Here is a 17,102-nt window from a genome sequence, read left to right as displayed (position 1 = left end):
CGGTATCCGTCGTCGCCAATCCAACAATGGAGAGAGATATAACTGAGAGTGAATAGAGATAGAGAGAAAAGATGGATGGCTGAGTGTATTAAGATTTAGTTAATTTGTATATATATGAAGGTTGTTTATATAAATAGGCTTTAATTTAAACTTTTTCAGATTTTTTTTTAACTTCTTTTGCTTTGGTTGCTAACCGACGCAATATAGCTACGGCTACGCTAACCTCTTTTGCTTGATTACTAATGGACGCAAAATACCTATATATTTATAATTTTTTTCTTTTAAGTTTTACTTTTAGCGTTAGTTTTTATTTTAATGTCAGTTGTAATTAATTTACCAAGTAAAAAAAAATGAATGTTGACTTTTAATTTAGTCAACTTAAACTATTTCGAATATCTTTTTTTAAATTATGTAACCAAAATAATAATAATAAAATTCTGCTTTCTTTTCTAATTTAGACATTCCCTTTCATTTCAACCTAAATTAATTCCAACTCCAACTACACTCTAATAAAAGCGCTATAATGTTAATTATAATAATATTACGGGGGCGTTTGGTATGAGGTGTTCAAAATAATTTGATTATAGGGAATATTATGAAGGAGAATATGATTATAGGGAAATGTGTAAACTGTGTTTGACTGTGTAGGGTAATATGTAATCATATTACTGTTAATTAAATTACACTGTTTGGTTGAGTACATGAATCTTATATATATTATTTTAAAAAATTAAAATTAAAATTTTTTTATTATATCTATTTAATGTAAATTACATATAAAAATAAAATATTTATTTATTAAAGAAATATATTTATTAATTAGTAAACATTAGATTTTATTGTATTTTTTATTAATTAAAATGAACATTTCTATATATTTTATCACTATATTATTTATTTTTGTTCGATATGTTATTTATGTACACCATCCACGTAAAATTTTTGTATAATAAATCTATATATGTTATTGCTAATAATATAAAATAACTCAGTTAAAAAAAAAAACTGATCTCACAGACTAAATATATATATATATCGTAATATTTTATTTATAATAAATGATAATATTATTAGTATTTAAATTCATTTATTAATTCAAAAATATTATTCAAATTAATATGATGGAAGGTAATAATTCAATCCTACCCTTTTTTAAGGTATGAACATTACCCTCCTCAAAGGTAGTTATATTACTAGGGGAATAACATTCAAAGGCTAAACCCTCTAAACAAACAAGGTAATGTTTCACATTACCATTCCCTTAATGACATGAGTTTAATGCCTCTTGAAAAGTGATTTATTACAAAGTTTTGAGATTAAAGTTTAATTTTATTTGATACTCTCAACACTCCATAAAAATTTATACTACCTTTCTCTATGTCTCTCATGCCTAGTCTATTTCGTATTTAAGTTACCATTTTATTAAATTCGTCCCTACCTACTACTTAGTAAAATCTTATTAAGACTAATTAAGTTTTTTTTTTTTTTTTAGAAAATTCTGTATCCATTAATAAGAAAAATAAGAAGTTCCAGGATACAAATCACAAAAGAAAGGAAGAGCTCTTCCACAAAGCTTCTTGGTCAAGGCCTAAAGTTTTCTTAGCTAGGGAATGGGCAGCTTCATTTGCCCCTCTTGTGATGTAGCTAAAAAACCTTTAGGGAAATATGACAGTAAGCTGTTAATTGCAGCAATAATTTTGTTGAGATGTAGATTATGAGTATCCTTATTACAAATATAATCAACTAAAACCTTACAATCCAAAACTATGCATCTGGATAAATGAAGTGATTACAACACCAAGAAAGAGCATAGTATAAGGCATGCGCTTCCATTATCAAAGGTTGATGAATTCCGCTCCAAGGTGTTGCCAAAGTTAAGAGTATCTCCCCTTGACATGTCTGAACAACCATACCAAAGCCCATCTTATTTAGTCTTACATCCTGAGCTGCATCTACAGAAATCTGAAGGCTGTAGCTAGGGATGTGTGGTTCATTCTCTGTGGACAGCAAAGAGACACATGGTGTTTGACTAGTATAAAAACAATTGGTATTGCAGCTTTGATACTGATATATGTAGTCTGCTACCCAATCCAGCACTTGGGAAGGAGATGTATGCAGACCAGCATGTAACCAATTGTTCTTGCATTGCCAAAGCTTCCACACCAAACACAGAAAGTAGTGATAGTCTCTAGCAATAAATGTAGTGGTAGCAAGGTAAAGTAAAGCCATACAAGTGAGAAAATCATTTTTATCAATAAAATCATGAAAAATAGTTAAAATCCATACCTCCTGGACAGTTGGGCACCTGAAAAGAGCATGCTCTAGGGTCTCATCATGACACAAACACCGGCAACAACATGGTGAAGGTAAAGCTTTCCGTTTGAAAAGGTTGTGACTGGTGGGTAGAATATCATGGCAAGCACGCCAAAGAAAGTGTTTCAATTTGGGAGCTAAAGGGAAGTGACCACATCTGTTTCCACCAAGTTTGAAAAACAGTATTATCCGAAGGTGTTGGATCATTTTGGTGGAGTTGACTATGGGCTTGATGATAACCTGAATTGTAAAGACCACATATGATTAATGCTTTGAATTATTAAATAATTAAGAATTATGTATGAGATTAATTTATAATTATGAAATGTATATCTTGGAAATATATTTATTATTATATATGTTTTTATGCTATTTTATGTTTAATTACCTAATTTCTGTGTTGTGTTCGGAAGCTGTGGAAAGCGGCGTTGGGGCCTTTAGAGAGTCTTATTTTATATTTTGATGTACGTTATTTGTTCGGGGTATTTCGCTAAGTATGGAATTTTCGGGTTTAGTATTGACCAATTTGCCCTTGGGGGGTTGTTATTCATTTTAATTTGTCTAAGGGGTAAAAAGGTCTTTTCTTTAAGGGTTATTTGTTTTGTAGTGATGAGGGGGCTGATCTTATTTGAGTAGGTTAATATTATTTTAAAAGAAAATTAATTAAGGAAAAGGAAAATAAAAGAGGAAAACCTAGAAATGCTTTTGCTCTTCATCTCTCTCTCTCTCTCTCCTTCGAACCTCACTCATTCTCATCCAAACTTGAATTTTCCTAGCTGAATTCAGGAGCAATCTAAGGAGTTGAAGCTTGTATTTAAGGTATTATATGATCTAGTCTTCTCTTTTTAGTAATTCTTAAGCTTAGATTAGGTTTTGAGGTAGAGTTTATTGAATTTATGGAGCTGTGGATATAGTTGTTGATTTAATCTGAATTCTGGAGATTGCTTGAGGTTATTTAGATGGATTTGAGTTGTTTTTGATTGTGGTTGAAAGGTTGCAGCAAGGTTTGAGTTTATGAACTCAAACCTTGACCTCTAATGGTAATTTGAAATTTTGTGGAGTTCATTGTGTTCTGTTGCTTGGTTATGCTTTATTATAGTGCATACAGGTGTTCTAGAGGTTTTTGCAAAGTTTGGGATTGATTTGAGGAGAGGGGATCAGTTTTGAGGTTCCCAGCTATGAACCGGTCGATCAGTTCTGGGAAGCCTATAGCAACCGGTCGACCGGTTACTACCCAGGAACTGGGGTTCCGGTTGGGAACCGGTCTGCCGGTTGGGGCTTTTTCCCGAGCCCTAGTTTTTCCCATTTTTGCATAATTTAGGGTATTGGCATCCTAATTATCGATAGGGTTAAGCTTAGTTTCTATTCTAAATCCCCGGTAAGTGTTTTAGCGTGTCTCTCATCGAATTTTGAAATTATGGTTTAGGACCCTGTAAAGCGTCGAGCTGCGTTTCCACTGAGGCTGACCGGCACACTTGAGCACGGAACAAGGTAAGATAGCGTAAGAATTTATATATGAATGTATATGCTTGTGTTAATATAATATTGCATATTGATGTGGTTACGGTGTTACCAACACGAGTACCCGGGGTACGTCGTGTTCGTGGTACAACACTTAGTAATTTCCGGGAGTACAGTTAGGGCTCTACCAACACGAGTACAGAATTGGTACTTTAGTGCATTTGGTACAGTAGTTGTACTACCCTTAAGAACGTTCTTAACCATTTGGTGAGCTTGATTATTGAGCTCAGGGCGGCTTAATCATAAAGCCGACATCGTATTACTTTTATATATTTCTTGCATATCTTGCTGAGTCTGTTGACTCATCAGTTTGCTACCTTGTGTAGGTAAAGGAAAAGCAAAGATGGAGGAACGGTGAGACTGAGCTTGGTAGTGATTGTACATATCGCGGCAGTGCAGCCTGGAGGGTTTCGCCTTTCATTATTTTGGAGTCTGTATTTTGAGGTTGCATGCTAGCAAATTTTTTTAAAAAATTATATGTATATATTAGTAAAATACTTTTAAATTGTATTTTGATATTCGGGATCCCGACCCATCTAGTAATAAAGATATAATATATTAAAGTTAATCTTTCGAGTTTGGTAAATTTAAAATACGGGCATTACATGAATTGACTGTGTAGGTGCCATGTGCGGTAAGGGACCAATAATATGTATCAAGTGTGGTGATGTTGATAAGAGGAATGGTTAGGATGGCTTGACAAATATTCGCGGGAAAGGTAGTTTGGAAAAGGGTCTTCCATTCTTTGGTAGATGTTAAAAGGTTTGCCACTGTCATATTAACATCTGATTGGTATCTAAGGTAATGAAGTTTACCATACCCTGGAACCCAAGGCATCATTGAAGATGGAGATTGTGGTACCATCACCAACTGATATGCGAATACCTGACTGGAGAAGTTCTTTGTCCCGAGAGATACTAATTAAGTTAAAATATGTCAAATGTACTCATATGTTTAATATAAATAATAATTAATAATATTTTTTTTAAAAAAAAAATATTTAATAAAAATTATAATCACAAAAACAGTATTTACATTCTCTTCTTCATCTTCTAGAATGTCATTGTCCTTTTCTTAATTTTAGTATTATTTAGCTTTTTCTTAATTTTTTAATTATTTAATGTTCTTATTTAGGTAGTTAAACCGTTAAAGAAAACCAACATATTAGTTATTTATGTCACAAAATTTTAAAGATTTTTTTTTTTTTAACAAGAAAAGGATCCTTATTCAAAACAGCCAAAAAATACAACAATAAGCTGCACAAAAACAACAACCATGACCAAAACATTCAAAATTCTGTCACAAAGGAAGGCTGTGAGAAGGCCTCGAAAGCCAATCTTTGATAATTTAAATATATTTTTTATTTAGTTTATATCACTTTAATTTAGAAATAAACCAAAAACAAGATTTTACCTACATCATTCAACTGGCTTTAGTATCACACTATATATATGTACACTTCAAATGTGTGTAAAACCTAATTACTACTTATAATAACATCCAAACTCCTCCTTTATAAAAGCAAACTAGTAATTACCTATGTTAATTAGTCACGTATAGGTTAGTACTTATTAGTACAGACAGTTAGGTAGTTAGGTGTCTGTTTTTACTGTTCACATTCTGTTATTTGTAACTACCTTTTCCTAACTGAATTCAGTTAGTTGTATACTTGTTCTGTGCATATATATAATACAATAAAGAGACTGTGAACAACACAGCTCATTTTCATCAAATCTCAAGTTGGTATCAGAACCTTGGTTTTTTTTTTTTTCTCCTTTCTTTGTTCTTTGAATTCTCGAAGCTTCTTCCATGGCGTCTTCCTCTGGTCTTAGGCCTGAAGGTTCATCTTCTTCCGCTCCACATCACACGTCACAGAACTCCATAGTGCAGATCATCCCTAATCACATCGTTCCCCTCAATCTTCGACTGGATCGCAACAATTTCTTCTACTGGCGATCTCAGGTGCTGTCCACAGTCCGAGCGCATCAACTCGAAGGATTCATCAATGGCGATCGTCCTCGACCTCCAGCAACTATCACTGATCCTACTGATGCCACCCGATCTTTACCAAATCCTGATCTCGCTGATTGGATGAGACTTGATCAGTTCCTCCTGAGCTGGCTGTTCAATTCGATATCCGAAGGCATGCTTGGACATGTGGCTCGATGTGCATCTGCAGCTGAACTCTGGGAAGTGCTTCGCCAACTTTTCTCAAACACCTCTCGAGCACGAGTACTGCAACTCAGAGGCCTCCTTCAAACAACAAAGAAAGGATCTACACCTATTGATGAATACATCCTCAAGATGAGGTGCTTAGGAGATGCTTTAATGGCAGCTGGCCATTCGATCTCCGATGATGAGTTAATTCTGTACATTCTTGGTGGTTTAGGCAATGAATATGATTCTGCCATTGTCAATCTTACCTCCAAGGAAACTGTTACTTTTCAAGAAGTCCAGTTCTTGTTACAGACACAAGAACTTCGAATCGAACAAATGACTTCGATCGCTGCTTTGGATATGCAAAATCCTACAGCTAACTATGCTGCAGCAAACAAGAAAGGACCTTCAGCACAAGGTTCAACCAATAACAATCGAGGCCGTGGCTCTGTCAGGGGCAGAGGTGGTCGAAATTCCAGCAATCGTGGAGGAAATCGCCCTATTTGTCAAGTATGTGGTCGAATGGGACATACAGCCCTGAAGTGCTATCACAGATTCGACCTGAGCTATCAAGGAGAAGGAAACTCCACTGCTCAAGATTCACCTGAAGAACCACAAGCCATGCTTGCCACTGCTTCCAGTGTCAATGATCCACAATGGTATCTGGACAGTGGGGCCTCTCACCATGTCATTGCAACTGATAATGCTCTGACTGATAAAATCGACTACACAGGGAAAGGTAAACTCACAGTAGGTAATGGTGCTTCTCTCTCTATATCTTCCATTGGCACAACTTTTCTGCCTTCTAAATCTTCTAAAATCTTGATCCTAAAACATGTCTTACATGTTCCCACTATCCACAAAAATCTGATTAGTATCTCTCAACTTTGTGCTGATAACAATGTTATCATTAAATTTGACACTAATCATTGTTTTGTGATTGACAAGATCAAGAAGCAGGTTCTTCTTCAAGGAACTCTTAAACAAGGTCTCTACCAGTTGTCCCTGCCTTCCTCATTCACCACACCAACACATGTTAATCTTTCATTGTATTCTTCTTCTCTATCTTCTAGAAATCCCAATAAAATTGCTTGTACTGCATCTAGTTCATGTAAAACTACTGATTGTATTTCTCAGCTTTGGCACAATAGACTTGGCCATCCTTCCTCTGTTATTCTTTCAAAAGTTCTCCAAGAAATAAACACAAAATTGTCTAAATCTGATTTACAATTCTGTGATGCTTGTCAATTTGGTAAAAATCACTTAATGCATTTTAGTAGCTCCTCTTTAAAAACTACACAACCTTTGCAACTTGTTCACTCTGATGTTTGGGGTCCTTCCCCACATCCCACTGCTGAAGGTTATAGATATTACATCCTCTTTGTTGATGATTTTACCAAATATAGTTGGATCTATCCTATGAAAAATAAAACTGAAGCTTTTCCAATCTTTCTCACATTTAGAACTTTTGTAGAAAAACAACTAGATTGCAGCCTAAAGGGTTTACAAACCGATTGGGGTGGGGAATACAGAAAATTACAACCTCTCTTACAAAAATTAGGCATCTTGTTTAGACATCCTTGCCCTCATACTCACCAACAACAAGGAAGAGTAGAAAGAAAGCATAGGCATGTAACTGAAATGGGATTAACCCTATTAGCTCAAGCTCAAATGCCCTTAAATTTTTGGTGGGATGCATGTGTTTCATCTGTCTATCTTATTAATAGACTCCCTACTGTTGTTAACAAATTTAAATCTCCTTTTGAATGTTTGTTTAACACCAAACCAGATTACTCATTCTTGAAAACATTTGGATGTGCATGCTTTCCTTTTCTTAGACCATACAATCACCACAAATTTCAATTCAAGACATCTAAGTGTGTTTTCCTTGGATATAGTCCCTATCATAAAGGCTATAGATGCCTTCATTCCTCTGGAAGAATTTACATTGCTCGAAGTGTTAACTTCAATGAACTAGAATTTCCTTATTCTGCAATGTTTTCCACACCACACACTGCCACTTATCACAAAAATTTCCTTGCACCAGCTTTTGTCATTCCCACTGTATCACAGTCGGTTCACCATTCCCACATTCAGTTTGGCTCTCTTGATTTAACCTCTGAATCTTCTATGCAGCAGCAACATAACACTTCTTCTCCTCATTTGACAGATTCTGTAACCCCTACAGTAGCCACTTCATTCACCAATGAAGCACAACCTGTCCCTACACCAGAAATTCCCACACCAGATTTGTCCACACCAAATATTCCCTATCCTATCCCACCCTTACCTCAAGGACATCCAATGCAAACCAGATCAAAATCTGGCATATACAAACCTAAAGTTTTTCTGGTAACAGCTTCAAAACAGCAACTTTATGAAGAGCCCAAATCTGTTAAACAAGCTCTTACCATGCCTCATTGGAAGAAAGCAATGGATCGAGAAAATATGGCCTTACTTCGAAAGAAAACCTACATTCTAGTTCCTCGAACTGATGACATGCATGTTTTGTCCAACAAATGGATTTTTCGAGCTAAATATAACAAAGATGGATCTCTTGATAAATTCAAAGCACGGTTGGTTGTGAGGGGTTTTGAGCAAACTCCAGGAGTAGATTACAGCAACACATTCAGTCCCGTGATCAAAGCATCCACTATAAGGATAGTTTTCTCCCTTGCTGTTACCTATGACTGGGACATCCAACAAATAGATGTCAATAATGCCTTTTTAAATGGTGAATTGAAAGAAAAAGTGTACATGAATCAGCCACAAGGGTATGAAGATAGCAACAAACCTGACTTTGTATGTCAACTAACAAAGTCTCTCTATGGTCTCAAACAAGCACCAAGGGCTTGGTTTGACACCCTTAAACATACTTTGATAACTTGGGGATTTAAACCATCTGTATCCGATTCATCTCTGTTTTACAAGAATCAGCAAGGCTCACTGTTACTTGTTCTTGTCTATGTTGATGACCTTCTAATTACAGGTGCTGATGCTCAAAGTATCTCCAAATTGATCACGGATCTGCACCATAAATTTGCCTTAAAATCACTTGGCTCTGTGAGTTACTTCCTCGGTTTTGAAGCATACAGAAATACTTCAGGAATCTACCTCACTCAGTCCAAATATGCTTCAGATTTGCTCAATAGAACAAACTTTGAGGATGCCAAAGATTGCAATACTCCAATGATCTCAGCAAACAAACTCTCACAAGATGACAGTCCTCTTCTAGCCACACCAGAAATCTATCGAAGTACCATAGGAGCCCTACAGTATTTGACACTAACGAGACCCGATATTGCCTTCTCAGTCAACAAATTAAGCCAATATCTCAAGTCTCCTACTGTCAATCAATGGAATGCCTGCAAACGCATACTAAGATACATAAAAGGGACTCCTCATCTTGGGTTACACTTCAGACCATCCACTCTTCTTAACCTCGAAGGGTACTCTGATGCTGATTGGGCATCAAGTCTTGATGACCGAAAATCAACAAGTGGTTTTTGCATATTCCTGGGTGGCAACTTGATCAATTGGAGTTCTCGAAAACAGAAAGCAGTAGCACGATCCTCAACTGAGTCAGAATATCGAGCATTGTCTTCTGCTGCAACAGAATTAATATGGATCACATCTTTACTCAATGAACTTGGTATTTCTCTGCAGAAGACACCCCCAGTTTTATGGTGCGACAATCAAAGTGCTCAATCTCTCGCCTTAAATCCTGTCTTCCACACAAGAACGAAGCACATAGAACTTGATGTTCATTACATCCGGGATCAGATCGCTCAGAACAAGCTCCAAGTGTGCTACATACCCACTCAAGATCAAACTGCAGACTTATTCACTAAGCCTCTGCCTTTTCCTAGATTTCAGTTTTTATGTAACAAGCTTTACTTAGAACATTCTAAGTATAGCTTGAGGGGGGGTATTAGTACAGACAGTTAGGTAGTTAGGTGTCTGTTTTTACTGTTCACATTCTGTTATTTGTAACTACCTTTTCCTAACTGAATTCAGTTAGTTGTATACTTGTTCTGTGCATATATATAATACAATAAAGAGACTGTGAACAACACAGCTCATTTTCATCAAATCTCAAGTGTACTAGAGTTGTTAGGTAACCAAACTATTACAATTTCAAATTAATGAATGTAAAACTTACTCATCAACACCATATATAAATACATGTCATTTTTTTCGGATGAAAATACATTTATTATCATAATTGAATATATATCATATACAATTTTCACAATGGAAGTAACATTTTTCTTAACTTTTTGCTTACTTTTCAATATTTTACATTTCTCTTCACCAGTCATATCCAGAAGATTACAAAAATCTTATACTAGTTTCAACCTAATTCATTCCCATTCAATCGATACCTCTATACAAACTAAAGTTTATCCAGGCGATCGCGATATCCTAACTGACCTTTTCCCGAGTGATGAATACTTAGTTTTCATCAACCTTACTATTGGCATACCACCTGTTCCACAACTAGTAATTTTTGATACTGGAAGTAAATTGATATGGATTTCTTGCGCTCCATGCAATAATTGTCCTACACCGCAGTTATTCGACCAAAATCTTTCAGCCAGTTATAAAAGAGTTTTGTGTGGTGATTATTTGTGCCCTTTTTCTTGTGAAGATCCAGATGACCCATATCCATGTGGTTTTCGCACAAATTATGGAAGTGGACTCAATGCAAGTGGAATATATGGTACGGAGTCTTTCACTTTGCCAACAAGTGATGGTGGAGTGGAGATAGTAACTGAAAAACTATTCGGTTGTGCACATAAAGTAGAATATTTTGGCACTAGTAAATTTAATGGTATGTTTGGTTTTAGATATGAAAGAAATTCTTTCCTATATAACTTAGGATCATCATTTTCTTATTGTATAGGAGACTTGACAAATACACAAAATAGTTTTAGCCAATTACGCATTGGCAATGGTGACCATGGTTATGGTATAGAAATGTTAGGAAAGTGGACACCTCTTAAGATTAATGAAGGTGGTAATTATAGAGTACATGTAGACCATATAGTTTTTGCACACTATATTTTTGTAAATAAAGGTGGTGATACAGGATTTGATGCAATCATTGATACAGCATCATCAACCACTACATTACCTGAGAACTTTGTGATTAGTCTGAAAAGATATGTGAAAGAACAGTTGAATAAATTAGGCGTAAAAGAACATGAAGGTGCTACCGGAAAATTATTATGCTTCAGAGGTGATTTGATGGACCTTAAAGACTTCCCTAAAGTGATGATTCAATGTGAAGGGGAGGCAACTATGGAATTGGATCATCGTATTTTGTTCAAACAACATACAAAGAGAGCATTTTGCTTTGCAATACAGGTTACACAAGTTGATTCAGGAAAGATAATGGTAATTGGAGCGGTGACTCAACAAAATTACCACATGGCTTATGATCTTGACTACAAGAGATTGTATATGGAAAAAGTTGATTGTCAAAAATATAAAGATTATTAGTGCTTTTCATTTAAATTTATAATGTGTCCCCTATCATGACTTCTTATTATTATTAAGTATTTTTAAATTTTTACATTTCTCTTATAATATCTTTATATATTAAAAATATTTGTATAACAAAAATTCTTAGTGTAATGATTTTTTAAAACGGTTTCCCTTTTATGTATAAGAGTAATAAAAGGAAGGTTAACATTAAACGTGAACCATCTAACAATTGAAGAATAGTTTATTGATTGCTTTCTTTTTCTTCTGCAATCTACAAGCCAGGTCTACTCCTCTTTGTTGACTCAAAAATTTGGAGTAGACTTCTAAGCCACACTTGGTCGCTAGATTGGAGAGAGTGAAATAGTTATTAAGTAATTATAATGGAGACACAACAAATTCATAGTATTTCATGCCCTGCATCGCGACAGTAATAAAGCTACGTCTACTTTGAGTTTTTATTTCTCACGAGATGGTATTACAGAAAAAGGTTAAGTATCAAAAGGTCCAATTTCTAGGGAGAGAAACTAGAGAGATAAGCTCTGACCTTGTAAGTAGTTTTTTGAAAGTAAAAAATAAGCTAACAGAGCTCTCCTTTTATATGTGAAAGAGGCCCACAAAAATAGGAAAAAAGTACAAATTAGATTTTTTTGGACCATAGAAGATGATCTAACGATAAAAATTAACTTCTGGTGGTGATGACCATTTTTCGGAGCCCAACGAGATCTGCTGTAGATAACCCGGAGCTTATTTTCATAAATCCCTTGGGGTGAAATATGGCGTCAATATCTTGAGAATAGCGATTGAAATTTACGACATGACTTGATAGAATATTGAATTAGCTTCAAAATGCAAGTTGAGTTGCGTCAATCGGATCAATATTGAGTGAGTTATGGCTGTTTTATTGAGGGAAGTTCATGACCCAAAGCCCAGGTTGACATCCTAGCACCCAGGCTGACATATGACGTCAACCTCAACGCTGGATAAGTGAAAAAACATCCAAGGGATGTACTTTAAGATGCCTAAGTGACATTTTGACATCACTTAGTCTGTTTATGTGTTCAGGCGAAGCTGGTCACAAATTTTCGGAGATATTACTTGTAACACCCTAACTAGCATAGGCGTATTACGTGATTTTTGAACATACTGTGCAGCTCGTTGCTAATCAACGAGGTTTATGGAAATTGTGATTAATTAAAATTTTTGCTTTTTAATTAAACTTATAAAATATTTATACAAAAATACTCGGGATCCCGATTACAAAACATTTTACAAAAGTTCACTGACTATACAAAATACTTGTCGCCTAGCGACTAATTACAAAACAAGCACTGTTTTCCCGAGGATCGTACGCTCCAGGCCTAACCGCCCCGACATGTACAATCTTCACCGGCTCGCTCTCACGGTCCTTCAGCCTTAGCCTTGCCCTTACCTACACATAAACATAGCACTGTGAGTCGACAGACTCAGTAAGAAAAGCATAATCAAATATCATACATAAATCCCAGGTTATGATCAGACGCCCATACCCCTGACCATAACCCTAACTGTCGTGTCCCACACGATACTGAGTCTCGAACGTTCATAAGACGGTACTATTGACAAGTAACAGCCTATACTCGGTACACTGGTCATACTCCAGCTGCTAGTCATACTCTAGCCTGTACCGATGTGTTACAGTATCAGCCTATACTCGGCACACTGGTCATACTCTAGTTGCTAGTCATACTCTAGCCTGTGCCGATGTGATACGTCAAATAGTACAGAACCACCAACCCTAGTATCAGCCTATACTCGGTACACTGGTCATACTCCAGCTACTAGTCCTATTCTAGCCTGTACCGATGTGATACAGTGTCAGCCTATACTCGGTACACTGGTCATACTCCAGCTGCTAGTCATACTCTAACCTATATCGATGTGACACAGTCGAATGGTTCGAAGCCAACATACATATCTAATGTAATCTAACAGGCTTCCTACATGCACGCTAAACATGTAATACATATGCATACTGTTATACTAATATTACCTCAATTCCGAATCCAGGTGTGCCGGTCAACCTGATTGGAACGAACTGCGTGGCGGTTTACAGGCTCCTAAACCATAACAATCACAACACTATAAGTGATACGCTAAATCACTTCCCGCGGACTCAAACTAGAAACTAAAAGTTTCCCTATCGATAAAAGCATGGCAATACCCCAAATAACATAAAAACGAGAAAATCTAGAGTTCCTAAAAATCACCCAACCGGCAGACCGGTTGCCCAACCGGAATTCAGGTTCTGGGAATTTCAGAACCCCATCCGAAATTCCGGATGCACAACCAGAATTCCGGTTCCTCGCAGACTAAATTCAAAAATTCATACTTTGCTCAAATCAAATCCAAACCACACCAAAACTTCCAGACCTGCTATATAGACCCTAAGGAACATTTCTAAAGCATAAAAACCGAGCTTCAAGCAAACAAACCAAAATCACCATTAAAGCATCAAGCTTTGAGTTCCAAACTCAAACTTGATTAAACAACCCTAACATGCACCAAACCTTGATTAAAAACACATATTCATGCATATTAAAACTGCAGAAACTGAACTCAAACACAATCAAACTTTACAGCAGCTATTTTCACCTTTTCACTTAGAAAAACCATAGTTTTGAGCTAAAAACTACCAAGCTTGAATCAAAGCAAAAAACATGCATTTCAACCTATCTAATCCATTCAATTCAAGAATTATAATCCAAGAAACAACAACAACAATTAACAGCAACAACAACATCAAAAACCATACATGCATTACTCATTTTTTCATCATTTTCAACAAACTTAAAGAGGAAATGATTAGAAGCTAACCTAGCTTGATTAGAACACCAAAAAGAGTTGAAATCACAAGGAAAAATCTAAGAACCCTTGCTGCACAATGAGGCCGAAAGAGAGAGAGAGAGGCTAGAGAGAAAATGGTTGATTTTTCTTTTTCTAAATTTTTCTAACTTTTGAAAATAAAAGAAAATAAGCATAAATTCCTTATATTCAGCCAACATAAAATAAATTAACATTTAAATTTCCAATTTCTAAGTCTGCTAAAGGGCAAAACATAAATGGGGCAAAATGACCATTTTGCCCCTTCACACTAAATTAGCATAAAGAGCACTAAAGGGGTATTTTGGGAAATTCTAAATTCCCGGCCAATCCCGACATTCCCAATGTCTAATAAACCGTCCCACAATACTAACATACTAAGTTGTGATTTTACTGAGCCAAACACCAAGTTCCATGTTACCGGGCACCGGAAATGTAAAATTATGAAAATCACTAAATGACATAAAATGCATTTCAGAATTCAATAATAACAGTATAAATAATTATTTAAATATCCATAAATAATTTTCCATAATTAAACATGATTAACTGCTAATTTCCAAATTAAACTAAGCGGTCTTTACATTACTATTCTATGAAAATAAGAGACTCAAAACACTCTTCACTTTCGAGTGAGTTTCCCATGGTGGAAATGAGAAATGTGGAGTTGTGAATTTGACTTCTCTGTGAAGTGAGTTGTTTTGAAGACAAATTATATTATTGGTAGTATCGTCGTAAATGCACATGTCTCCAGTACCTTGGTACCGACACTGGATTCAAGTTGTAGTCATAGCATGTTGTTGACCCAGAGTTTCGTTAACAATAAAGGAAACCTTGTAAATAAAGAATTGATACTTATACTTAATAAATATATATAGAACATAGACTTTTTTTATAAATGGTTTTGTAGTTAAATCTACATACTCTATGAGTCCATATTATTTCTTGATATTTTTTGAGAAAATCCTTTGAATACAAAGGAATAAATATGAATATTTGCTTGATCCCACGAGGTCTCTCCTTCCAAAATGATCGATCTTTTTTCCGTAGGTTCTATCCCTATTTATAGGGGTTCTGAGAATAGAAATTATTCTTCTTTGATCTTCTCTAAGTATCCGTTCATGAAACATAGAAAATCCTCACGTTTCATATTTACAACATGTGGATAAAATCAAATAATTGCTGGTAACAGTCTTTTTGTCTTATCTGGAAGCATTTAGCCTTTACCTAGTTAATTGACATATTCCTAGATATGGCTCGCATTAGTTGACTGTGCTCTGGGATAGCTGGTTGTATGCATCGAGATGCTTGTTTGAGTGTTTCCTCGCTTTAGCCTTTCCAGGGAAACTCTTAAACTTAGTTTTTTGAAAAAAGATATTATCACTACTGCAAAACTGGTTTTTCTTGATATTTTAAAATAGTCAGGTAAAGTATTCCCATCAGTTTCTATAATCGTTGCCTATACGACCGTTGCAGAACAGGCAGAATAGGCAACGGTTTCAAACAGTCGCAAATTTAAAATTCCTGACGGTTTTAAACCTTCGCCTATACCCTATTATGGGCGACGATCACTACTACAAAAGGTTTAATTTGCATCGGTCCACGCCTCTCACCAAAATAGTTGACAGAGCCAAAAAAATAAGCAGAGATTTTATGCTTCAGAGTATAACTGAAGCTAATAAATATCAATTAGCTTGAGTTGGTACTCTGACGCTAAAAGAAGAACCGGGGAAAAAGGTAGAAATTTTAAAAAATATCTTTTACTATTTGTTTCGGTGGAAAAACAACGCTAATTTACTTATCTTCGGTTGAAAACGAAGGTTAAAAAATTTGTGACTTTTATCCACCGACGAAAGAGGATTTAAGTTTAGTAATAACCCCAATTTTCACAAATACATTTCATCTTTTCCCTTTTACAAAACCCTAGCACACTGCCGGACATCTTCTTCTTCTTTTTCTTTCCCATTTCAAATCCCTAGCACACAGCCCATCGTCACTCTCTTTTTCCCTCTGTTACGTAGTCCTTCGCCCAACCCTCCCTCTCCTTTTCTCTCGATTGCTCTACTCTCATTTGAACATATCTTGCCTCCCGCTCTGCCCTCATCATCGACGTACTAATAGACTAAAGAACACAAATAATGCAACTGAACTAGAACCTAACCATCTCAGGATTGAGATCATTTGATCTAGGATCAACTAGGTGATATTGAATTGAATAGATATTACGGTAAGTTTATCATATCTAGTTCAAGTTCAATATCGGTCCCTTCCGATGCATACTCCATACATCCAACCCAAGCTTACTTTAACCAATGCCTTGGAAACGACATAGCACTTATCCAAGGTGCAAGTAAACTACGTTGTAGATTATCATATCAGTTAAACCCTATGTACTGATAAATCATAAGAATACATTTAATCACACAATCTAGATTACTTTTAACTGTATTGACAACACAATAAACAGGAATATCAGTGTGATAAGGATTTGGATGAATTCATTAACCAAATAAGTAAATAAATGATCACATGAACCAAATAACACATTAAAAAAGTAATGAAATTAACTCTGTTTCTTTATTGATAATTGAATAGAAAAGATTATATTAAAATTGAGTTTTATTTAGGGCACAAAGCCCAACAAACTCCCACTTCCACTAACATAAAACAATCAGTACATTTCAATTAATCCTAAATTCAATCTGTACTTTTCAAATGTAGTTGCTGTCAAAACTTTGGTGAATAGATCAACTAAGTTATCT

The 17,102-nt window shown here is 35.5% G+C and overlaps 2 protein-coding genes across 3 annotated transcripts; one reads left to right on the top strand and one right to left on the bottom strand.

The window, feature by feature from the left end:
• Positions 1–1,683: 1,683 nt before the first annotated feature.
• LOC133037644 (uncharacterized) lies at positions 1,684–4,753 on the bottom strand. Of its 2 annotated transcripts, XM_061115041.1 has the most exons (3): positions 4,440–4,706; positions 2,287–2,553; positions 1,684–2,188 (listed from the first exon to the last, which is right to left on the bottom strand). In XM_061115041.1, the coding sequence occupies exons 1-3, from the start codon at positions 4,461–4,463 to the stop codon at positions 2,030–2,032; spliced, it is 450 nt and encodes a 149-aa protein (XP_060971024.1). In that variant the 5' UTR covers positions 4,464–4,706; the 3' UTR covers positions 1,684–2,029. The 2 variants fall into 2 exon arrangements, with proteins under 2 accessions (XP_060971024.1, XP_060971023.1); XM_061115040.1 differs by having other exon boundaries at positions 1,684–2,553; positions 4,440–4,753.
• A 5,451-nt stretch (positions 4,754–10,204) lies between these two features.
• On the top strand, positions 10,205–11,693 carry LOC115717937 (aspartic proteinase CDR1-like). Its single transcript, XM_030646906.2, has one exon. The coding sequence runs from the start codon at positions 10,246–10,248 to the stop codon at positions 11,494–11,496; it is 1,251 nt and encodes a 416-aa protein (XP_030502766.2). The 5' UTR covers positions 10,205–10,245; the 3' UTR covers positions 11,497–11,693.
• The last annotated feature ends 5,409 nt before the right edge of the window (positions 11,694–17,102 follow it).

This window comes from Cannabis sativa, chromosome 5, assembly GCF_029168945.1.
Source record: "Cannabis sativa cultivar Pink pepper isolate KNU-18-1 chromosome 5, ASM2916894v1, whole genome shotgun sequence".
NCBI lineage: Eukaryota > Viridiplantae > Streptophyta > Magnoliopsida > Rosales > Cannabaceae > Cannabis > Cannabis sativa.
This window is presented reverse-complemented; position numbering and strand designations above follow the sequence as displayed.